Source organism: Tupaia chinensis, unplaced genomic scaffold (assembly GCF_000334495.1).
Source record: "Tupaia chinensis unplaced genomic scaffold, TupChi_1.0 Scaffold000161_1, whole genome shotgun sequence".
NCBI lineage: Eukaryota > Metazoa > Chordata > Mammalia > Scandentia > Tupaiidae > Tupaia > Tupaia belangeri.
The window spans coordinates 2781028-2805672 of record NW_006159632.1 but is presented as its reverse complement, the minus strand read 5'-3'; the positions used below and the strand labels follow the sequence as shown (position 1 = coordinate 2805672).

The following is a 24645-nucleotide window of genomic DNA, read 5'->3' as shown; positions in this document are numbered from 1 at the left end:
CTGCCCTGTGTCCTGCCCCTCTGCCTCGTGCCCTCGCTGGCCCTGCAACTAAGTAACCTGGTGCTCTGTCTCCTACAGTGGTGGATCACTACACCAGTGAGATAGTCTTCAATGGGGTCCGGGTCATTGCCATCATCATCATCGGCCTGGGCTTCCTGCTGCTGCTCCTGCCGGAGGAGTGGGACGTCTGGCTGATCCAGCTGCTCACCCGCCTCAAAGTGCGGAAGAAGGAGGAGGCCGCAGAGGGCGGCGCTGACTCTGGCCTGGGGCCCCAGAGCAGGCCCCACAGGGCCCGCCCTTCCTTCGCTCGCTGAAGCCTCCTCCGGGCCCTGGGGAGCCCTCGTGGGACTGATGGGGAGGTCCGTTCCTGGCCCGAGGGAGGAGCCTGGCCGGGTGAGGTGTACATACTGTACAGTTCCGGTTCTCCGCGGTAAGCTCTAGGTATTTCCTGGCATGTCCAATGTGCTTGCACTCTTCCACGTCAGACCTTCCACGGGCCGATCGCAAGGGCGAGCCTCGCGGCGCTTTCCGGTGAGTGTAGCAGGCTAGGCCCTGGCTGGGTCTGGCTGACGGGAGCCTTGACAAGCCAAGGCCGTTTCGAATGCTACGACAGAGAGCGACATTGCACACTGTGATTATTTCAGCCGTGGTAGGTCCCACTTTGTTTTGCACCAGAGCTGTTCTGCTTTGGAGGAACTTCACTGAACCAGATGATAGCTCTCAGCGGTTTGGGTGGATGGATGGGTGGACCAGGTGAAGCAGAAGGGGCAGTGGACACCAGAGACCACCCAAGGACAGCCTGGGCCAGGAAACAGGACGGGCGGACAAGCCCGCCCGCTGACCCCTCCGAAAGACGGTGGGGGGGTCACAGTGCCTTCCACAGTCCTTGTCTCACCTCTGTGAAGCAAGGTGACATTAGAGGCCGCTGGCGCTGTCTTATCATTTAAATGTAGAAACCTTCAGAAACAAATTAAACTCTAGCGTACGCGTGTCCAGCTGAGGAGCTGCGCCCGGTCTGCGACATCGAGCCCGGGCGGTGGCCGTGGCCACGACCCTCGCCGCCAGGACTGAGACATCACTTACGGAATCTGTATACCTTTTTACGAAACTTTTAAGCACCCGGCTGTTTACTTACACAACTTAGGTCTGCCAGAAAATTCTATCTGTGATAGACCCCTAAGGAGGGCCAGGGTGGGGTTAGAGTTTACTATTTTTGAAGTTTACATTGTCCCATATGAAACGTTGTCATAGCCCAAGGGGCATTCTGTGACCATGGAGTCTTTTGTTTCCGGGGAAAGGGGCATTCACGGCCTGAACTTTTTAGCAAATTACTATTCTTGGTTTCCATTACCTGTTTGGCCAAACAGATTAATAAAATATTTGAAAAAGCAGCGTCCAGTGCAGTCTGGGCCACTTTGTCACCCCTCTGCGGCACTGGGTCTGGTGCGGCCATACCCGGTCCTGCTCTTCCTTGCCTGGGTTTGCCTTCCAGTACCTTCGCCTCGGGAAGGGGAAAGGTGAGGGGCGGAGCCATCCCGGGTTCCCTTCCCCTCCACCATCCTCCCCTTTTACCTACCCTCTGCCCAAGGCGGGGCCTTCCTTTTCTCTTTTCTCAGGCAGCTCCTCAGGGCCTATTCTAGTCCCCAAAGTGGCAGCCCCAGTTCCCAAATCCCGCTGGTCTTCCAGCATCTCCCTGCCTGTGGGCGTGTCCTAATCGAACCTGCCTTCTAGAAAATTCGATTCACCCACTTCGGCAACATTACTTAAGTCCGCCTTCCAGCATCTGTGGCCAGGAGAGCACAGTGTGTCTCATTCCAGAGCTGCAGACGCCAGTGCTGAGACCGGTGTAGGCAGAGAGGCTCGAGCGCCCCCACACCCAGAGCGGCCGCCCTCCAGCTCTGCTTGCCATGCAGGCCCTTAGCCTGGAGCACCGTGACCAGAACAGAGATCTCCGCTACCTGGCTTGTCCCTGCATGTGCTGGGAGGGGTACCTGGGCCTGTCACCTTCAGCACACCGCGGGGCTCTCAACCAGGAAGCCAGACTGCCTCTGTAAGCCGTGAAGCGAGACATCGGGAATGCTCTTTCGCTCCCGTGGGCTCACAATCAAAGCTGGGGCTGGAAGAGAGGCGTTCCCTGCACAGTTCCGTCCACACCGACGTTCACAACAGCCGAAGGTGGAAACGGTATGTGCTGGCTGGTGGACAGACAGACAGCCAGAACGTATGTATGAGTACACCGGAATGCTCGTCAGCCTTAGGAAGAAGGAAGGAAATTTTGGCCTGGCCTCACGGGCAGTCAGCAGCAAGCTGAGCGCAGTGCTAGGAGCCACAGGGGTGCCCAGGGTTTGGCTCTCTGGCTGGTAGACCTGAAACACGTGCCAAGATCCCGACCGGCTGGAGGGCTGGGCAAGGGCCGCAGCAGTGCGCCCCGACCTGGCGAGGGTGCTTCTCTGTCATGCGCAAACACACTCTGTCATGAATAAGATAAAACTACTCCTATTTATTTTTAGAGATTTAGAGCGTGTGTGCTCATTGGAGAGAGAAAGGCAGAGCCAGTTAGAGGGAAAGGGAGAAATCACCCTCTGGGGGATGGCCATGCCACAACCCCTTCTCCGTTCTCCTCTCAGGATCTGGGGCACACACACCTGGCATGAGTTGTAAGCCACCAGGTCCAGGACTCAAACCGCAGTCAGCCATGTGTGAACCCAGCAACATAACCACTGCGCCATCTGCTGGTCCGGGAAAGAAGATAATTGTGGCACGTGTTCTTACAGTGATGAACCCTGAGGACATCACGTGAAGTAAAATAAACCAGACCCGAGGGCCCAATGCCACGTGAGTCTTCGGAAGTGAGGTCTGACGGTCGGACTCACAGAAGGAAAAGTGGAACAGGGTATGGGGAGTGGGAGTGAAGAGGCTGTGTTTCATGGAGAAGGAGTTTGACTTGGGAAGGTGAAAAGTCGAGTCGGACAGTGGTGACGGTAGCACAGTCGTGAGTGAGTGAGTGCTAAGACTGCTGGGCCGTGTCCTTGACACGTGAGTGAGTGAGTGTGCTAACGCTGCTGGGCCGTGTCCTTGACACGTGAGTGAGTGAGTGTGCTAACGCTGCTGGGCCGTGTCCTTGACACGTGAGTGAGTGAGTGAGCTAACGCCGCTGGGCCATGTGTTTGACATGGTCGAGGTGATGAAGTTTATGTTATATATAACACCCACATGTGTGCATATACATGCATGCACAAACATGCATACACACATGAGAATTCCAACCATGGGCTGGCATGCATTTCAACAAACCTGGAAGAGACCCAGGAGCTGAAAATCCTCAGATGGGATGTGGAGCCTGGGACGCAGGCTCCATTCCTCCTGTATCAGGCGAATCAATCAAATCTATCAGCTGCTGTCTCCAGACCAGTCTGGATTAAAGAATGTTTCATGTGGGCTCCTTTAAGGAGTGAAAGTGAAGCCCAGACAGGGCGTGGAGACCATAGTCCCCTGGGGCCCCCTGTCTGTGCCTTCCGATGCAGAGCGCTGTCAGCCTCTCCAGAACGTGCCCGCAGGGCAGAACTGTGCCCAGGGACACATGCCCGCATGCACACCCGGGGCTCCTGCCCTCCAGGGCCTCAGAGGATGACGGGAACGAGGCAGGGGAAGCTGTGGCGGAGACCGAGCCAAGCTTTCATACGGAGTTCTGTGTCTCCGATTCTGAAAACAGTTTGTCCTGAAATTAGAATGTGGCGGGAGTGGCTCCATCCTGTGAGGTGCTAAACTCAGTGAACTGTGCACCTCGGGTAGATGTCGTGGTGTGCAAATTACGGCTGGTCCCCCTGCACTTTACTAAATAAACTTCCCTTTCTGGCCTGTACTCGGGGCCCCTACAGATTGGTGGTAATTGACCCTTCCAAACCCATCTGCCTGTCCAAGACCCTCATCTGCCCTTCAATCACTCGGACGACTTCTCAGATATGTGCTGCCTTCTCTTGCTTGGGTGCTGCGGTGAATTCTGCATGACCGAAGCCTGCACATCCTTAAATGTCAACTTCACGACCTTCCCAGTGAAGCCTTCCTCGCTTTCTCCACAGGGACTGATGCGCCCACTTGTGACCCTCCACTGCGCTTTCTCTGCCTGTCCTGCCCTGCTCTAAGACGGTTGCCCTCTCTAGACACTGATGTCCTTGAGAGGACAGACCATGCCTCTTGTGTCCTCCTCTGTCGCCCTTGGCACACGCAGTCCCATTCGGAGAGCAAATGTAAGAACAGAGCTCTTCCTGTTCAGCGTAGGCTAAATAAATACCCTCTGGGCTTCAGTAAACGTGCACAGTTCCCACAGTTTCTATGGCGGTCCTCGTCATGCCAGTTGTCTGTGGTGACCGTTGGGAAGGGACCGGTGTGATGGTCAAGTTTTCGCTATAAATCCAGGGACAACTGAATCTAGAGTGGAGGGCTGTCTTGACCACTCGGCAGCCCACCCTTCCGGTGCGGGGAGTGGCCAGCACGTTTCTAGATTTCCTCTAGCTCTCTCCGAGTTATGTCCCTAATGAAAACATCAGAGTTCCACCAGAAAGTCCCTGCAAACTCTGACTTGTGGGTTCACTGTGCCCACTGTTACGGAAAAGCCTTGAAAGCTGAATGCATTCCGTGTTGGATGCGGTGGTGCACGTGGGGAAATTCCAGTGACCAGCTTACGACTAGGAGCTCTAACCACTCTTGCCTTGAGTCACTAACCTCTCCCCCCCAGTTCTGACCTACCACGTGAACTGAATATCACTGCACAACAAGCCTTTAAAGCTACGAAAAAACCCTTTGAATCAGAAATTTAAAACTCAGAAGAGAAACAGAAAAAGATTTTTAAATGTGAAATAGAATGAACCAAACTCAGGAAATAAATTGAAGAAAACAAAATTATCTCAAAAAATTAAGCCCTTATGAGACCAACAGGTGGCATGGTGGCAAAGGGCACTGGGCTCCCATATGGCTGACCAGGTTCGAGTCCCAGACCTGGCAGCTTGCTTTCTCATGCTCTCTCTCATACTACCACTCTATGGTCAAACTAGATAAATAAGTGGATAACTAAAGTTAAATCGAATAATTTTTTAAAAAGAATTTAAAAATTAAGACCTTATTTTGAGTGAATATTTGAATAGAAGCATGAGAAAAATCAAGAGAATTCAAACAAAACTAATGCATAAAAAGGAACAAAAAGATCAGGAAAAGTTATCGCTATATAAGATTAGCAAAAAAAAAAAAAAACCCAACGTCTCAATCATACAAATCTTTAAATTCTAAAAAGAAAACAAAATATTAGAACATTATACTCAAATTGCTAATTCAGGGGCCCAGCAGGTGGCATGGTGGTTAAGGGCACTGTCCTCCCATGTAGCTGACTATGGTTTGAGTCCTGGCCTGGACCTGGCAGCTTGCTTTCTCACTTTCCCTTTCTCTCTGTCTCTGTATCTTTCTCTGGTCAAATTTAATAATAATAATAAATAAATAAATCTCTAAAAGTATACATAAATTGTTAATTTAATAATCTTATGGGGAAAAAGGATGACCTGAGTCTGTGTAGATGAGAAAATTGGCTGATACTCATCAATCCCCAAACACGTTCTGTTAAAACCATTGGTTTTCCATAGAAGAAGAATAATTTCCCAGCAAATAGAAATCCACTTACAAAACTAAAGAAAAAATTGGGGTGGCATTAAACATCTTAATCATAACACAAAAGAACAGTGAGAATCTTCTAAAGTGAAAAGGAAGAAAATAACGAGGTAAAGAAAGGATCCCTTACCAAACTATCCTTCAAGTATCATGAAATAGAAGAGATAGCAACAGCTGTTTCGTTCTTCCCGATGGAAGGCACCAGACAAAATATTTCAGACCTTGACAACCACACGGCCTCGAATCCTGCAAGGATTTGACTTTGTCTTTATAGTGCAAATGACGCTCAACACTGTTCTCAAGTGGAGACTGCGTGTTCCAGTTACACTGTGTTCCTAGAAAGCCAGAGTTGGCCCATGGAACATAGTTTGCTGACCCCTCAGACTCTAGGGCCTGAAGACTGTGCACCTTACAAGGCACAAACGTTGCAGTGTCCCCCTCCTTACAGGGCTGGCGAAGTCATCCTAGGTGTCTGTACAGGTTAGGATTCGTGGATGTACCACATTCACACGTCATGAAGCATTCGAAAACGAATCATCACAAATAGGAGTCAGCACAACTTATCTACACTCAGACTTCAGACTTCTGGTGTTTGTGGCTCTTGGTTGCTTGCCCCCATCCCAGGTTTCTGCCTGCCCCATTCGTGAGGTTCTTCCTGGGTCTAGGTCCTTGCAGAGCCTTGAGGCTCCCAGGCGACACACTGGACAGGGCCGTGAACACGCACCCATGCACTGCAATAACCTAGATGCTCAGCAAGGTTGACGCGTCAGTCAACACGTTCTAGCCTTTCTCTGTACCAGGCACGGTGCGAGATGCTGAGAACAAAGAGATCACAGAAGGACAGACTTCAAAAAGCCTGGGCTAGGCTGACATCAGCAAAAGGGTGAGGTTGGCTGCTCCAAGTTCTCGTTCCTGTAGAAACATAGAAACATAACAGGAACTATCAGTACGAACTTTGTCAGAACTCTGTAAAACAGTCAAGTTTATAACCACCGTGAGCACTGAACCAAGGAAAAGGCATTTCGCAGTGGTAGGAAAGTTTCATGACATTTTCACATCTCCTTCCCCCTGGCCTTCCAGAACAGCAGTCGTTTTGGTCTCAAAGCAGTGGCCCATGTAGCCAGAGAAGGACCAGAGAGAACAGAGTGGGCTTTACCCACAGTACTGTGCCTATCTGTTCAGTCTAGTCTGGGAGCTCCTCGGGACTGATGGAAGGCACTCGTCTCTGGTTTGCCTAACTCAGAACTCAGGCTAGAAGAGTGACGAATGTTGCACACTCAGATCCAAGGGACAAAAGATTACCGTGGAAACATTGACCTGCCTGAAGCAAAAGCAAGGGTGAGTTATTATGAAAATTAGAATTTTCAAAAGAAGCCACGTGTCTTGGAGAATTCAGAAAGCCATGTGGATGCCCGGGAGAAAGAACACGCTCAGAAAAGGGCTTAAGCTTTCCCTGTGGGACTTCTGAGCAAGGCCCTAAACTCTAACCTACAGGTGTTCCCTGAGCTCTGTGCAAGTGTGGCCAGATGTTGAAGGGGGGCACGGTACAAATCCAATCTATACAACTGCAAGAAGCATTTTCCTCTAAGCTGCTTTTATTTTTGTTTGATTGTTTTATTTGTTTGTTGTCTTTTTTTTTTTAGCTTGTATCATCCAAGGAAACCTCTCAAAATAATGCGTTAAATAACTGAGATGAAATGGTTAAATTCTAGAAACACACAAATTACCTAAATTGACTTAAGAAGAAATAGAAAGCTCAACAGATTTGTAAGTAAAGCCATCACTCAGTTATAGAAGGTTGTTGGAAAAGCACAATGTATTTTTCTATGTTTTTCTATGCAAAAATGTGTCATGACTTTCCCAACAACCCAATAGTAATCCTTCCAACAAAGAAGAATCACCTAGGACCAGATGGTTCTACTGGTGACCCGTCAGAAAAGCAAATAAATAAATTATAATACCAGCTCTTCTCATGGTCTTCCAAAAAAAAGATTAGGAAAGAATACTTCCTAACTCATTCCATAAGGCCAATGCCACCCTGATACCAAACCCAGATAGTCACCACAAGGAAAGAAAATACAGGGCCCCTTATGAATAGTAATGTGAAAATCTCACAAGCCAAATACATCGGCATATGAAAGAGGTTATACAAGATGACCGGATGAGATTTATCCCAGGAATGCAAGGGTGGCTCAACATGAGGAAAACAATCAACACAACACACCACAGTAATATAACAAAGGAGGAGGGGAGCCTGCACAATCATCTCAAATTATGCAGGAAAAGCATCTGAGAAATCCAATCTGTGTTCCGATAAAAACACTAGAAAACTAGGAATAGAAGTGAACTTATTCAACATAGTGAAGAGCGTTTATGGAAACCCATGGCCGGCACAATACTCAATGATAAAGACTGAACGCTCTCCCTCTGATCACAAGACAGATATACTTGCTTAATCGCTGCTCTTTAACATTGTGTTGGGAGTTGTACCAATGCAATTCGATAAGGAGACAAATAAATTAAAGCAATCTATATTGGAAAGGAAAGAATAAGGTTTAAACCCTACCTTTTACCACATACAAAAATTAACTAAAAATGTATCAAAAACCTAATTATAAGCGCAAAAACTTTAAAACTCAAAAGAACTAATGGAGCAAATTTTTATGACTTTAAATTTCACAATGGAATCTTAGGACACTCAGAACATGAGCAACAAAAGAAAAAACTGATAAACAGACTTCATCAAAGGACATTATCGTGGGCTAGCAGGTGATGTGGTGGTTAAGGCTCTGGACACTCCTACATGGCCAAACACAGTTTGAGTCCTGGACCTGGTGGCCATCCCCCCTGGGGGGTGATTTCTCGCTTTCTATCTCTCTGTCTCTTTCTGTCTGTCTCTGATCAAATGAAAATAAATGAATGATAAATAAAATTAAATAATTCTTTAACAAAAAGAAAATTATCAGGAAAGTAAAAATGCAGCCTACATAATGGAAGAAAGTATTTCCAAATTACATATCTAATAAGACTTTAATAATATCCAGCACATACAAAGTACTAAAACTCAACAACATGCAGATGAGCGAAGGGGGCCAGCAGGTGAGGTGGTGTTTAGAATGCTGGAGTCTCACATGGCCAACTGTGGTTCATGTCCCAGGCCTGACAGCTTGCTTTCTCACTTTCCCTTTCTCTGTCTCTCTCTGGTCACGTAAATAAATAAATAATGACAAATATACATATATATGTGTGTGTGTATATGTACACATATATAAAGGAAATGAGCAAAGGACTTGAATAAACTATCTCTAATAAAAATACAAAAATGGCCAAACTGCACAGGAAAAAAGACTCAACATCTTTAGTCACCAGGAAGATGAAAATCACAGTAAAATACCCTTAAAACCTACTTAGGATCACTGTAATAATAAACTTTTTATTCTTAGATTTTTGCCAGTGGACATGTGCACCAGCCAGAGAGAGACAGTGAGAGGAAAACTGAGAAACTGTGCCCATGGTCAGCCAGACCACAATCTCGTCCCCTCCGCTCTCTTTCTGAGATTTTGGACACACTTCTGGTGTGATATTCGCGCTGCCAGTTCTGGAACTGAACCACAGTTGGCCATGTGGGAGTTCAATGCCTTAACCACCATGCCACCTATTGGCCTCAAACTTTCTTAAATCGAAAATAGCAGATGTTGGTGAGGATGTGGAGGAATCGAAACACTCATACGTTATGAATGAAAAATGGCATGGCCACTCTGGAAAAGCTCTGAACTTTCTCAGTAAGTGAAACACAGAATTCTACTTCCCTAATATATAGTTCACTCCTAGATATATACCCCAAAAGAATTGAAAACAAGGATTTGAAGAGATACTTGTCCAGTTAGTACTTGTTAGTCTCCATTACAGTGTTCTCTGCAATAAGCAGAAGCTGGAGACAGCTCCCACATCTGTGCAGAGGAAGGGTAAACAAAAGCTGATGTATGCGTACAACGGAATGCCATCAGTCAAAACCAGAAATGTGATACACAGGCCAACACCCTCAAGCCGTTATGCTAAGTGAAGTAACGCGGAAGGGCAAACCCCATCTGATCCCACTTGCTGGAAGTAACTAGAATTGGAGGTTCTCTGTGGATTTTCTGCTGTAGAGACAGAAGGAAATGGAGGTTACCAGGATCTTCAGGAAGGCAGAATAAAGACTTGATGCTTCCAGGGTTCAGAATTTCTCTTCAGAATGGAAATTTGGAAACATATGGTGGCAATAGTTATTTAACAATGTAAGTGTAATTAATGCCACTAAACCATGCCGTTCAAAATGGTTAAAATGGCAGATTTATTTGTAGCTATTCTGCCACAAATAAAAACAAGAGGAAAAAAAAAAAAAAAAGACAGGCAACTGGTGGAAACAGGATTAAACAAAATAGACTGTGACGACAGCCGTGAAGCAAGGAGTGCAGGAGAAGGTGTGAGCTAGAATGGACGACACAGTGGGCTAGTGGGCAGAGACCGGCGAGGTGTAAAGACGAGGTGCCACTGAGCAGGCGTTGTTCAAGTTCATATCATGGAGAACTAAGACCAGAAAGAAAACAGAACTAAAGAGGCAAGAAAGGGTAAGCCGAGAGCGGAAAGTCTGTGACATGTAACTTACATACAGGGATGACGTTGAGTCTATGTTGACTTCATGTTAAAGGCATTTGAACTAACATTACGACACTTGGAGAGTTCGCATAAAAATATGGATTTCTGATCAAAGAACAGGCGAGGTGATCAGAATCGTCAGAGCGGTGGAAGCGAGCTGACCCTGAGCTCCGCCTGGGCCTGCCGTGGGCGCCACGGGCTGTCTAAGCAGCTGATGGAGTGGGGAGCCGGCAGCCTTCAGAGGGGATGTGGCCAGATCGGTCAGGCCAGGAGCAACACAAACAGCAAAAAAAATCAATGAGGAGGGCCTTTGGTCCCGGCAGAGCTCTGGCGGAGAGAGCTCAGGGTGAATTTCTGATGAAAAGCCAACAAGCAGGAAAGTCAAACTAAAAATAGACATTCTTTTAACTTTATGGGAACTAGAAATGTATCTGATATTGGTGCTTTTATTAACATTAGAATGAATAATTAATGTTTGCAGGAAACACTGCATATTTCCAAACGACTAATCATGGGGGCTCCTAGGCCTCTTTAAGGCTGTTGCCAGGTCATTCCTTACCTCAGTTAGGATGAAGAAATCCATTCTAAAGCCCATGTGCATTAAGGAGCCTGTGGAGGACACGCCGTCTGACCGGTCTGCCGTCTTGTGGACAAGCCGGGAATTTTTCTGCACACAGAATAAGAAAAGCTAAGGTGATTTCCTCGCGTCCTATGACGCTCTGCTGGAATGTGCCCTTTTCGACGCTCTGTCGATACTGACCAATTCAGGCATCCGTACAGTTCCGGCTTTATAACCCTACGAAACGGCGGCAGTGTGCTTCCACTGGTCGCCTTCCAGTCTAGACCTGAGAGTCAGCCCTCGAGAGCAGGACTAGAAACATCGTCAGAGCTGCGGGGACAGCTTTGCATCCATTTCCTTGCTGCCTCTGCCACTGGGAAAGCTCGATGGAGGCATTCTTTTGAGATGCAGCCAGTATTTCTGGCAAGCTCAATTTGCGATTCAAAGTCAGTATCACATCCGGAAAGACCCATTCACGGAGCTAGTTTCATTTCATAGCCCATTCATTTCCTTGACCAGAACTCCGTAAATGATGAGCTAGCTCGTGTGCCCCTGCAGGAATGGGGTACAGGGCGGTGACCCTCTGTCCTCGGGCAGTGTCTTGGTTCAGGCTGCTCCGATGCCCTATTTCTCACCATCCCAGAGGCGCAGTCTGACATCAGGGTGCCAGCTCGGGGAGAGCTCTCTCTCCTGTCTTCTCGGCATGCCTTCATGTGGTGGAAAGACAGTAAGAAAGGGCCCTGGGGCCTCTTATGCAAGTGCCAAACCCATCCACCCTCAAGGCCTCATCTCCATCCACAAGCACCCCCTCCTAATGCCATCACTCAGGGGTGAGGACATTAACCTGTGAATTCTGGGGACACAAGCGCTCAGACCATAGCATCAGCTAATGCACGAACGTGCTGTGCTGAAACCCTCCTGGCCTTCAGTGGGTGGGTTCCGAGAACGAGCGAGGGCTTGCTCCCACTCTGCAGGCGACTGCACTTGGGCTGACTCAGGCTCAGCTGAGCTGCTCTGCTGTGGATGAGGCTCTGTCTGGGCGAGGCTGGTGTCCTGGGGAGATGGGCCTTGCCTCAGAGGGTGGGAGAGATGGACAAAGATCTCCTAATCAACGCCAACAAATACATCCCAGTTTTAAGGTGGCAAAATAGGAACGGGAAGGGGAGACCCCTGCAGTGATGGGGCTCAGGCAGCTGGTGAGGCTGGAAAGCATTCAATGTCAGAGGAGGCCCAAGCCAGGAATGCTCTCTGGTTGCCTTAGAACACCGCACGGAAATACATTCATCTAACGCTTGTTATCGAATGGAAATACAACTGCTGCAAACGCAGTCCTGTTCAGGACCGAGGTGGCGGCTTCACGTGCAGCCAGGCCTCCTCTCCCGATCTCACAAATCTCTACCTGGCAGCGTGATCTTAGGTAAGCTCCTGAAGTTGTTGTACCTCGGTTTTCTCATTCATAAAATGCAAGTGATACTACTTACTTTAAAGAGTTTCTGTAAAAATACAAGTCAATATTTATAATGTACTGATAAAAATATGTCGATGGAAATAACCAAACGCTGTAAAAAATGTTTTGAAAGGCTTATCCATAGCCACATTCGTGAGTGACTGTGGCCTGTAAGCAGTTTCCAGAGCCCCGAGAAGGTGCCCGGTGGCTTGGATCCCACGACTGTTGTGTAGCCCCGAGAGCAGGAGGCGCAGGCAGAACTGTGGATCGACAGACTGGCCCGGCCCAGAAAGGCAGAAGAACGTCTAGGACAGGGGCGTGTCGGTTACAGGTGGGTTTAGAAATGCTTAGGATAGGCACTGGTTAAAAGAAGAAGTGTTTGTCTCAGTAGTAAGGATGCCCGAGTCTCACTTCCCAGAGCGGCCAGGGCTTTGCTGTCTGCTAACACCAGGCGGGGTCGGGGCCAGGTGCGGAGCAGTCACGACCACTGGGACCCGGCGGCCGGCCTCAGCAAGGCTCGCTGCCTAGGAACGGGTACCGTGCCTCCCGGGCCTCCGGGGAACTGGAGCACAGGAAGGTGTCAGTTTCAGTCCTCAAATAGTTGACACAAAGTAATACTCAATACGTGTTTATTTATATTATCCTTAATGTGGTCACGAATCAGTATATATTCCATAAACTTGATAAGTTAAGAAATATGCCATTTGGACCAGCAGATTGTGTAATGGCTACGTCACTGGACTCTCATGTAGTCGACCATGGTTCGTGTCCTGGACCCGGTGGCTTAAACTCACACCAGGCGTGTGTGCGTGTGTGCCCAAGATCCCGAGAGGAGAACGGAGGAGAAGGGATTGTGGCGTGGCCATCCCCCCTGGGGGGTGATTTCTCACTTTCTGTGTCTCTGTCTCTCTCTGTCTTTTTGGAGAGCACACGTACCCTATAGCTAAAACCTCTCCAAAAAAAATGAAAAAGAAATATGTTATTTAAGGACTGGCAGGTGGCATAGTGGTTAAGGCACTAGACTCCCACATGGCCAACCATGGTTCAAGTCCTGAACACGGTGACTTTCTCTCTCTCTCTCTCTCTGTCCCCCTATGGTCAAAGTAAAGAAGAATAATAAATAAAAGCAAATTAATAATTCTTTTAAAATGCTATTTTAAAATGTGGAGATAAAGAAAATAGAAGAGTTGAGATTCAGGAGTGAGAGAGGAGACTACTTCCTGAAAGATTCCCTTAATTTAAAAAAAAAAAAAAAAAACAAAGATTTTGGATGGAGACTACTATGATAAAAATAAAATTGACTTATAAATGGGGGGCCTGCCTACTTCTCAAGCTGCTGGATTGTGAGAGGTGCTGGAACAAGATTGCCGGAGCCCTTCCCACCATCTTCACAAAGTGACACTCACTCCCCTTTGCCAAGTCACCACCACCTGGAAGCCTACCCTGAGACCTGTCACTTAGACCACAGCTACTTTAGATGCAAAGGATAGTCACACAGGAGAGACAGAATCGCTGCCAAGTCAACAGGCCTCTCCTGTGTTACACAGAGAGTGTCTTCCATTTCCTATTCTGGACTTTGGGGGTTCAAGTCCCGGATCTTCTATAACTAGGCGCAGAGCTTTCTGGCCAGGCATTCGTGCCCCTGTGCTTACCTGCTGTGAGCTGTAGCGAGTGTGCAAGGAGCTCTGTGGCCAGTGCCCTGCGCTCGGAAGCCCGGTCGCCAGGGCAGCGCCAGCTCTGCTCAGTGGAAGGTGCTCCCTGAACCCGCACAGCAGCAGAGCACTGTCCCCGAGTGCTGTGACACAGACCCAGGCCCAGCACTGCCTCAGCCTCAGGGCCTTGGGAGAAGGCTCAGCAGGTGAGCCTGGACAGGGGTCATTACTAACTCCTTTGCTCAGAAACAAGAAACGCTTGGTAACTTCTCTCGTCAAGCTTGATGAGGAAGTATTAACGAGTTAGGGAAAACTCCCTTCTCTGAAATGAAGGTAAGACTACACTGGAGATTGCTGGTCCGTGGCACATGGCGGAGAGGAGACACTGTGAGCTTCCCGGTCCCCGCTAGCCCAAGCTGCCTGGCCGATGAGAACCAGTCCCGCCATTAACAGACTTGAGCACAAGGAGGTAAATTTGACCAAGAAAGCCTCCGCCGTTAACAGAGAGCTTCCGTGCTCCCCGCACGCAGCTCCTCCGTGCCGTTCAGCTCCTAGCAGTTCTTGGCTATGGGCCCCGGGTTTCCATGGAAACCTGTAGTTCCGCCTAAGCGGCCAGGGCTTTGCTGGCACTCGGATCATTGTGACATGTCCGGAAGACTCAGGTCCACTTGGCTAAGCCGTGCTGAGTCATGACTGTCCTGTGCTACATCAAAACTTTTCATTTAATCTCAGTAAACGCAAGCAAGAACCAAGTCCTCTTATCTTGTAAAGCCGCCAACTCTTCGTGTTTACCAGAGAGAGACTGAAGTGTTCAGTGCCTGCAGGTTTCTGAGTGGTCTGTTTGCTAAAATCTGTGCTTTCTCTGGTCTCAGCAACCTTCAGGAGCAGAACGGTGCGGCGGTGCCCGGGGCAGGGAGGGCACTGCAGCTCGGCCCGCACCATCACTGTCGTGGGGACCTCATCCCCTGGCGCGTGGGAGTGTCAGATGGGACGGCGGCCGGAAGTCACACGTGGGGCTGCACCAGCGTGGTCAGTGGCCCCTGCCCTGGGGCTGCACAGGGGTCACCTGGCCGGGTAAGCAAAGCCGAGGTCCAAGGTTGGTCTGGAGGGAGGTCGCTTCTGGGGACAGGACGAGGGCTAGGACTTTTGTGCATTTGTGTAGCTGAGTTAGAGAAGCACAGCTGTGGATGCTTACCCACTGTGCTGTGGGGCTGGGCTGGAGGAATAGCTCATGGCATGAACTGCAGATCGAAAATCAACAGGATCCCAGCAGACTGGAGCGAGGAGCCGGAATAAACAGGGAATGTTGACCGCGTATTCTCATGCCCAGTCAATTCCAGTGGCTCCCTGTCGTGGACTGTGAAGGCCCCGAGGGCCCGGACACCGTCTGTGTTCGAACCTGACCTGTTCTGCTCAGCATGTCTCCCGCTGTCCCCATCGCCTGCCACAGACGCAGCAGCCCTAGGTCCGCCCCTCCCGTTTGGCCTGCTTCTGTAGCCTTGCTGTGCCCCTCGGTGCATGTGTTGAAAGGAATCCCTTGCGTGGGGCGTAGCAGGCAGCGCCTTTGGTTTGATAACGGTGGCAATTTCACGCGTGAAATCAATGCCTTCTTAAAGGAGGCCCAGAGAGCTCCAGGGCCCTGTGCCACGCGAGGACTTAGCCAGCGAGAAGCTGCCCTGGTGAACCAGGAAGGGCTCCACAGACATGGGACCTGCCGTGCCCTGGGCCTCGGAGCTCCCAGGACCCAAGACTGTGGAAAATCAGTTTGGGTCATGATAAGCCACCCAGATGCGGGATTCTGCGGTGGCCCATGCGACCGGGCGCTGCGCTGCGCTCTGAGCTGCCTGCCTCGTGCCTGTCTCTGAGCCGCCTGTTCTCTCCTGCGGCTCTACTCAAAAGCTCCCGCCTTCCTGGGGAAGGGACAGGACCTCAAAGCTTGTTGGCCTCAGTGTCAGCTGTCTCACACTGCCGCGTACCAGACAGCTCGGAGACTGCGGTTCGTTAACTTAGTAACTTCCAAGGGTTTTTCAAGTTTCATTTATTTATTGAGAGACGGACAAGGATGGCCGATAGGGTCTCGGCTGCAGCTCTCCCCGCCTCTGAGCAGCCAGATGCACAGACGCAGGGAAGCTCGGCTCCGGGGGAGCCCGCCCATGGGGAAGCAGGCTGCCAGCAACCCCACCTGTGCCACCAGGCCTCCCTGACCTTCAAACTCCTCCAAGGAGGAGCTGCGTTTATTATGTGGATGCCACTTTCAAAAGATTTTAAGGAATAACTAGTAGGAAGTGTGAGGGCCTATGTCCAAACAAAGCCACCGTGGGAGAGGTGTGGGGTGAGACCCAGCTCCAGGGCTGCGTGGACTGTGAGCAGAGGTGCGAATCGAGGTCCTGATGGCCAATGCGAACAGGGCACCGGGGGCCAGCTCCGTCCCAGGGTCCTGACAGCCAATGCGCACAGGGCCCGGGCCAGCTCTGTCCCAGACGTGGGCTCTGGTTGGATACGTGAGGAACGGCTCAGGCTGGAGCATGGGTGCCCTCGGAGGGACTACCCCAGCCGGTGGGAGGTTTCCATGGCTGTCTGCCAACAACAGCACCATGGTCACCTGGGACATTCTCAGACCTGAAGGGACCAAGAAGCTTGAAGCCCATGTCTGTCATGGCTGGAAAGGGCACGGAGCGGCTGGGAAGGATGCCCTGCTTCTGGCTGCCGAGGGGTGGGGGTGGGGGGAGCAGGCTGGGAGCCACGTGGAGGGGCAGTGGCGTCCTGTGCCAAGCAGCGGGGTCTCCGTTCCATTCTGCTTCCTCCCACTTTGAGAAGAATGCTTCTCACAGTGCAGACAAGTGCAGAAGAGGTCAGACTGGGATGGCGCACGAGTGCCCACCTCCTCGCTACCCCAAGCCCTGGAAACGGAGGCTCAGCCATGTTGAGGAGTCCTTGAGGATGAAGAGATGGGATTTCACTTATAGAAAGAAAACTGAGCAGATGAAAACTGTATCTGAACCTGCGCCCGGTGAGCATTGGCAGGAGCCCCTGTAGCTGCAGGGAAGCCTCAGCTGAGAGAAGGGGCCCGGCGATGCCCACTCCCCACTGAGGTAGCCAGGTCCCGCTGAAGAGCTCTGTTCGTGCACCATGAAGGCAAACGGAGCTGAGGGGAGGCTCTGGATCCCCTCAACCACAGAGCTGAAAAGACCGAGGAGGGTGTGGGTGCTTCTGACACTCTGGTGACACAGGGACATGGTGTGCAGGGGCCACCAGGCCCAGCATCTGCAGCGGGACACGGGCTCTTGTCTAACTCTCACGAGGAAATAGGGATGTAGTCGTGGAGAGAGGATAGCAAGCAGAGTTTATTGAGAGTGAGGAGGAAGGGACCAGCAGATGGCATGACAGTTAGTCGTTGGATTCCCACGTAGTTGATTGCAGATCGAATCCTAGACCCAGCAGCTTCAAACTCACGCTGGGCATATGTGCATGCATCCCCCAAATCCCAAGAGCACAACTGAAAGAGAAGGGAATGCCATGTGGCCATCCCCCCAAGGGGGATTTCTCACTTTCTATCTCTCTGTCTCTTTCTGTCTCTCTGTCTTTTTCTGTCTCTCTGGCGAGCACACACACCCTAAAGCAAAAATCTCTCTCTTAAAAAAAATGGTGGTGGAGGGGGGAGGAAAAGCAGAGCTCTCAAGCAGAAGTGAGTACTGGAAAAATGGGCTGCTGAGGAAGAACTGGGGCAGGGTGGGAAGGGGTGGGGGGTCGTTGGGCTTGCCACGTGTGCATTCGCCTCGGGAGAGGGGTCACAGGCCCTGCAGGCTATGCTGCCCCTCAGGGCGGTCTCGCAGTCATGAGACCCTATGTAATGGGGGCTGGCTGGAAACGGCTTTGTAAAGAGGCTGTTCATTCGGAGAGGTCACTATCTCCGTTAATCTGATGACCTCGTGATCTGGATCTTAGAAGTCACCCCCAGGACCAGGGAGGGTCCTGCCTGTCAGTGGAGGGCGTTTTGGTCTTCGGGATAATCCTCTTACATTATCCGTGTTCCTGACTAAGTCCATCTGAATTTTTGGTCTTTGTCTAATTAAGTCCCACTGCAAGGGCCATGGCTTCTTAAAGAACAAGGTTCACATGTTTAAGGGCAAAGGTGACTGGGAGAGGAGAGGGTTTAGGGTCAAACAAAAACCGGGGGTGGTGGGGGGACTTAACAGCCAGGGACCGCACAGCTCAGGGGCTCTGTTCTCGGAGCCCCTGCCCTACCTACTTGTAAACAGGTCTAACTCCTGTCTCACTGGGGTGCCTGGGGGTCCAAGGACGTTCTGACACAGGAGCCTATCTGAGCAGGCACCGGGAGAGGCCCCATGCAGAAGGGATCTGTCCGCAGAGCCACCCGCTCCACTAGAATGCTCAGGAGACACAGGGCACTGGGTAACCTTCAGGTCAGCAGTGACAAGCGTGAATTAGACAAGAGTCACCAAGCCAGCAGTGCGAAGGTGGGCACTAGCCCAGGAGGTCAGCAGTCCACCACCAGAGGGGAAAGGAGATTTTAAAATAAGGGGTGGTAGATATTTTCAGGTATTGCTCGAGAAGAGCAGGTGGCTCTGCCCTGGGCCCCAGCACTCAGCTGGGGATACAGGTCCTCCAGACCACCTCTCTGGACTGGTCCAGTCCTCTGAGCGGACTGTGTCCCAGGTGACAGCTTCACACACTGCCCCTGCCGCCGTCAGAGCCGTGGGGAGGCCGCCAGTGCAGCCAGGGCCAGTGTGGCCGAGGGCTTCAGTAAGAGAATGGAGAGACGGACTTGCCCGCCCACATCAGACAGGAGGCCCGTAGACCCTGTACGATGACCTCTCTCCCCAGGAAGAACAGCACTGGCTTGTGCCTCACCGGGCTGGAGGCACTCAGAGACCAGCGTGCTGTTCACAACCATCGCGCTTAGAGACAGCAGAGCATCTGGCAGTACTTGGCAATTCATAATACTCTTGAAGGTGTACGCATACAGGCCCAGAGCAGATCGGTGGGTGTGATGTGATACGAATCTGTTACAGTGATAGCCAGATGGACTTTGGACACTCAACACGTATTTTTTTACAAAGTATTTTATAAACATATACTCATTTATAAATATCCATTTATTTATTTTATGAAGGTAGGGAGAAGGGGACAGGTGCTTTGTCAGGGTCTCATCGCACCACACTCCTTCCCCTGGCCTCCCAGCCAGCCAGTCACCTATGCCCCTGGTTCACCGGGTCACCCAGAATCCAAACCCAGGTCTTCAGATGGCTCCAGGATCGCAGGGTGGCATCCCGACCACTCGTGACACCATGGCTGGGCCTAATACACACTGGATAAAATTTCATAAAATTAGATAAAAACGCAACTCTATTCTTATGTTTCACAGACATTATTTTGTCATTTAGATTTTAATTGGTTTAAATATCTTAGCATTGCCATATCATGAAAATATGTAAAGGCAACTTTAAAATGTTCACTTCTTCACAATTACTTCATATTTTTAGAGAGATTTTTGCTATAGAGTGTGCGCTTGCCAGAGAGACAGAAAGCGAGAAATCATCCCCCGGGGGGATGGCCACGCCGCTCTCCTTCTTCTCCAATCTCGTCTCGGGATTTTGTGCATGCATACCCATGTGCCTGGCATGAGTTTTAAGGTGCCGGGTCTAGGACTCAAACCATGATCGACTAGGTAGAGTCCAGGGATGTAACCATTATGCTATCTGCTGGTCCCAACAATTACTTCAATTTTTTATGAGGGTCTGATCAAAGTCCATGTGCTTTGGACACCATTTTATCACTTTTTAACCCTTTTAGAATGGAATACTGCCTATGTGCACCCGGCTCGTTGCCTTTGGTCCTGCCCATGCTGGCCTCCTGGGTTGCTCTGGGCAGATCATCTCCTGGGCTCCACTGTCTCAGTGCGCACCTCTCTCACACCCTGTCACTGTTTACCAGAGGACAGTGTGGCCTACGCCCTCGCCACACTGGGCTTCCTGAGGGCTGGGATTTTACCTTACCTGACTGTGTCCCCGAGGCCTGACTCGGTGGCTTCCCTGTGCAGGCGTCCGGCATCTGTGAAGTGGCTTGGCCGTGTAAGCATGAGGCAGGAAGCCCAGAAAAGGGGGAGGTTTCTAGGGTTTCCAGCTGGCAAAGGACTTGTGGAAGAACTGATGGGAAGGGACGGCTTAGGAAGAGAACTCTGAGAAAGGGTGAGGTGTCCAGATTTGAACGTAGTGGAGTGATGGAAAGACAAACAGCTGGAGAGGTCCACTGGGGGCTGGGAGCAGAAAACTGGTACAAAGCTTCTTTTAGGGACCGAAACATGGTCTTGCGAGACTTTCTGATAAAAGCACTGGCTGAGGCTAAAACTTAGGGGAAGTGACTGTCGAGGAAAGCATGTGGAGGGGAAAAGGACAGGGCCTCAGAGCTCCTTAGCTAGTGGGAAGACAAAGACCAGGAGCTTGTACAAAGACCTGAAAGTGATTCAGAAGGGTCTCTGTGGCAACGCTGAAGTCGAAGGAACTTTTCTCGTTCGTGTCCCTGAGTAGGTGTCTATGAGAGCTGCTTTGTAAAACAGCACAGATTATAAATAAAAGTCTGTGGGCAGCAATAGAAAAACAACACGTCCATTTTGGGTGATATTGGGTCTGTCTGGCCCCGCCCACCAGTTTGGGGACCCGCTTGGTTCAGACTAGGGAACACCCACCAGCCTCCCGCTGGCGGCACACGGTGTCCCCACGTCCTCACACTGGCTGGCTTCTCGCCCCCTCTCCTCCAAACAGGCGGGAGGCTGCACCCTGTGTCCAAACAGCACATCTGAGATCATCTCGTGGCACCCACACGCTTGTTTTCCCAGAGTCGTCGACATTTTTAAGGTGACTATGGCTTTTGCAGTTGGTATCCTGTGTTAATTTTTCTTCTAATCAGCAGCTCTAACTTTCTCTTCTGGTCATTTTCACCGTCTCGGTTAAGCCAGCATTTCCCAGTTGGCAAAACACAGACCTGTCAAGAGTTCAGCCGGGACATTATTCCGGATCATCAGACCTCTTGGTCACGCCATCCTGTCTGTGCCTTGGACCTGCCACTGGCCAGAGAGATGCTCCGGTGCCCAGTGGCACTTAGTTCTGGAGGGTACTGATGTTTAACCTCAAAGAGCAAGGGGGATGCTAAATGTATTATTCAGTACGACCATTATTTTTACCTTTCTGTAAATCAAATCTACTAAACATGACCTTTCTCAAGCCAAATGATTACTCAAATTTGTTTAAAAAGTGTGATATATTCTCACACAGACAAGCAAATGAAAGAATTATAAAGCAAACACCCAGGTCCAGGAATAGAACACTGTCTGCTTGCAGAAGTCTCCCATGTGCCCCTCCCTGATCACGTTTCTCTCCTTGCCCTGGAGAAAAACATTTGTAGCAACCATTTATTTGCCTTTTTCAAAGCATATGGCTTTACCACTTCAGTTTGCATCCTAAGCAGTAGTTTCGCATGTTGAACTTCATGTAAGTAGAGACAGAGAAAGCATCGACTCTTCAGCTGACTGGTTGCCCTTAGGCAGTAAGGTGACTGGTCAGGCACATTTCACAGGGCATCATCGCACTGTCGTCAGTATGCTAGGTTTGTAGGCTGTTTTAGCTAGTGCAGATTAGAGCATCAGATTCTGTAGAACTCGAGTCATAGCAAGTGCTTATCTTCCATTTCATTTGGGCAATGTCACATTATTTCCCCAAGTGATTTTATCAATCTATAATACCACCAGAATATGAAGTCTCTCCTTCATCCTTACTAAATTTGTTACTGTCAAATTTGTGAATGTCCTTTGAGCTGGTGGATGTCTAATAGTGTTGCATTGTGATTTTCTTGTTTCTGGGGCCACTAGTGAGGGTGCTGGCATTGTCATATAGTGGTCATTGTGTGGTACTGTGCCTACTGAAGCCTTTTGCCCATTTGAAACACTAACTTAGTCTTTTATTCATTGGTAAGTATTCTTTATATATTTTGGTTACTTATTGTCTATTTTGTAAACTTCTCCCACATTGTGACTTGTCTTTTGGACTCATTTTATGGCACTGTTTGCTAAACCAAAGTTCTTTTTTTCACTTAGTTATGTATTGCATAATGAGATTTCAGTCAACAGTAAATGCATATGTGACAATAGCCCCATAAGAGCATGATAGGCTATCCCATACAGCCACAGAAAAATTGCCCAAGGATGCATTTCTCAGGATGTACTTTTATTGTCAAGTGACATATAACTACAGTTGAATTTATCAATCTCGTCCTTCATCGCTAAAAAGTCTCACTCCCAGAGTCACAGATACTTTCTCATACAGGTCCATATACTTACTTGAAATCCACAGAGCCAGATGTGTTTCAGATAAAGACATTTTTGGACACTGATACATACTATGGATCATGCAACTTATTTTGTATAACACTTGCAGCAACAACTTGTACAACATGTAGAATCAAATACTTTAATATTTCTACAGCATAACATAGCACCATCACTTAAGTGAGATAAGTAACAACCATAGAGTCTCATGTCACTTTACACCATTTTTCAAGAAAGGAGTTCCAGGGACGAGCAGTTAGCATAATGGCTATGTCGCTGGACTCCCATGTAGTCGACCAAGGTTCGAGGCCTGGACCTGGTGACTTAAACTCACGCCAGGCGTGTATGCGTGTGTGCCCAAGATCCCAAGAATGGAGGAGAAGGGATTGTGGCGTGGCCATCCCCACTGGGGGGGCTGATTTCTTGCTTTCTGTCTCTTTGTCTTTCTGGCAAGTGCACGCACCCTATAGCAAAAATCTCTCCAAAAAAAAAAATAAATAAATAAATAAATAAATAAAATAAATAAGAAGAAATGAGCTCCGAAGAGATTGTTTCAGGGATTTGGAGATTTTGTAATAAATACAGAAGTTATAGCAGCTTTATGTACTAAGACTGGAATTGTCTCAAAGTTTGGAGGAACTTACTGGGGGAGCCATGTGCCTAGAACCTGTGATTATGAAGATGCTTTACTATTGATACAAATTATTTAATGGTGTCAAACTCCTGTTCATATTCTCTACTCCTGAATTAGTAACTTATCTTGAGAGTTGTACATCTATCTAAATTTTATTTGCACTCAATTGTTGAGATCTCCTCAAACGGTTTGATGTTTACCTACAGTATCTGTAGTTTCCATTACTGATACAGGTTCTCACATTGCTCAAGCTGCCAGCCCTGTAGCGCAGTGGTTAAAGCCCTGATGCCACATGGTGGACTATGATCCAAACTCTGATCCAGTTGGCTTAAAAAACATGCCAGGCACCTGTTGTATGTGCTCCAAATCCTGACAGGATGGAAAAAAACGGAGAAGCAAAGATTAGGGCATGATTGTGTGTGTGTGTGTGTGCATGCACACGGGCTTTCTCTTTCGCTCTTGTAAGCACACATGCCTTCTGGCAATAGAAAGAAAAAAAATAGTATCAAATGTTTCAGTTCTATTAGTTAAAACAAAAACTCAACTTGTGGGTTTTTTCAGTCCACTATATGAAGTGGTGAACTGTCTCCAAAGAAAACAGAATGAAAGCTGGTTTGATTTCCTAGGTGAACAGCCCCGCATGGGCAGCTGCAGGCTGCGGACTCCAAACTGGTTTAGTAACGGGAAGAAAGGTTCGGCTCACGGCTCTGATGCAGCTCTACGTCTGTTCCCCTTCATTCATCCCTGCTCCTGACGTAGCTCCAATTCCCCTTCATTCATCCCTGCTCCTAATGTAGCTCTGTGACCATTCCTTCATTCATTCCTGTGTTCTCCTTCATCCCTGCTCCTGATGTAGCTCCGCATCCGTTCCCCTTCATTCATCCCTGCTCCTGATGCAGCTCTGAGCCTGTTCTCCTTCATCCCTGCTCCTGATGTAGCTCCGCATCCGTTCCCCTTCATTCATCCCTGCTCCTGACGCAGCTCTGAGCCTGTTCACCTTCATCCCTGCTCCTGACGCTCTCCCTGTCCTACTTAGCAGGTCTTGTTTGGCTCTTTTAAAAACTTCTTGAAAAGGGATCATTGACTCAAGACCGTCCTCTTTTCTAACATGCGCGCTACGGCTACGTGGGCACGAGCGTGCCTAGTGCCGTCGACGTCCTGGCGCGTTGAGTCTCCGCACAGGCGGGTAAGGCTGGCCCCGGCCGCACGCGTCGTGATTCCTCGGGCTGCGCCGCGCCTCCGGCTGTCCGTCGTCCTATCCGACCTTCCTGGACCCTAACGCCGTATCTGCACACCGCGCGTCCTCGTAGGGGCGTTTCCGGGTTATGTGTCGTACCGGATCACCCGGCACGTAAATGCCTCCAACTCGGAACACATTTCTTTCCTGACTCAGAAACCTGCGGCTCTCGGTCCGACGTGAGGGCCTCCGCACAGGGGCATCCCCGCGGCCTCCCTGGAGATGACGGGTGGCCTGGCCCGGCCCACATGGAGGGCGCTGGAGGGAGCGCGCCGCGGGCAGCACTAGGGGGCCAGGAAGGCCTACGCCACACCCGGCCGCCGGAAGCCGCCCCAGCGCACGGAACCGGAAGTCCCGCCCCTTCCGGGGAGGCGGACGGTAGCCCGTAGGGGTCACGGGAGGCCGGCGAGTTCGCGGCGGGGTTGGCCTTGCGGAGGCGTGGTGCGCGCGGCCTGGGCGCCGGGGAGGCCGCACAGGTGGGC

The 24645-nt window shown here is 49.8% G+C and overlaps 1 protein-coding gene and 3 long non-coding RNA genes across 7 annotated transcripts in view; 2 read left to right on the top strand and 2 right to left on the bottom strand.

Annotated features, from left to right (window-relative positions):
* Window positions 1–1392, top strand: part of SLC35F3 (solute carrier family 35 member F3) — a 79387-nt gene extending 77995 nt beyond the window's left edge. Inside the window, 1 exon segment of the mRNA XM_006145972.3 lies at window positions 79–1392. Within this exon segment, the coding sequence (XP_006146034.2) occupies window positions 79–314 (236 nt within the window). The 3' untranslated portion in view covers window positions 315–1392.
* LOC106734620 (uncharacterized) lies at window positions 528–14515 on the bottom strand. 4 transcript variants are annotated; one of them, XR_001370191.2, is made up of 4 exons: window positions 13952–14515; window positions 10853–10960; window positions 5786–6567; window positions 528–604 (listed from the first exon to the last, which is right to left on the bottom strand). It is a non-coding gene; the product is annotated as an uncharacterized LOC106734620 (long non-coding RNA). The 4 variants fall into 4 exon arrangements; XR_003548997.1 differs by lacking the exon at window positions 528–604 and having other exon boundaries at window positions 5503–6567; window positions 13952–14030; XR_003548998.1 differs by lacking the exons at window positions 528–604; window positions 13952–14515 and having other exon boundaries at window positions 5503–6567; window positions 10853–11871.
* Window positions 14516–14951: 436 nt separating this feature from the next.
* LOC106734621 (uncharacterized) lies at window positions 14952–21321 on the top strand. The gene is made up of 3 exons (XR_001370192.2): window positions 14952–15025; window positions 20734–20826; window positions 20924–21321. It is a non-coding gene; the product is annotated as an uncharacterized LOC106734621 (long non-coding RNA).
* LOC114007367 (uncharacterized) lies at window positions 19081–20739 on the bottom strand. Its single transcript, XR_003549001.1, has 2 exons — window positions 19969–20739; window positions 19081–19280 (listed from the first exon to the last, which is right to left on the bottom strand). It is a non-coding gene; the product is annotated as an uncharacterized LOC114007367 (long non-coding RNA).
* Window positions 21322–24645: the final 3324 nt, after the last annotated feature.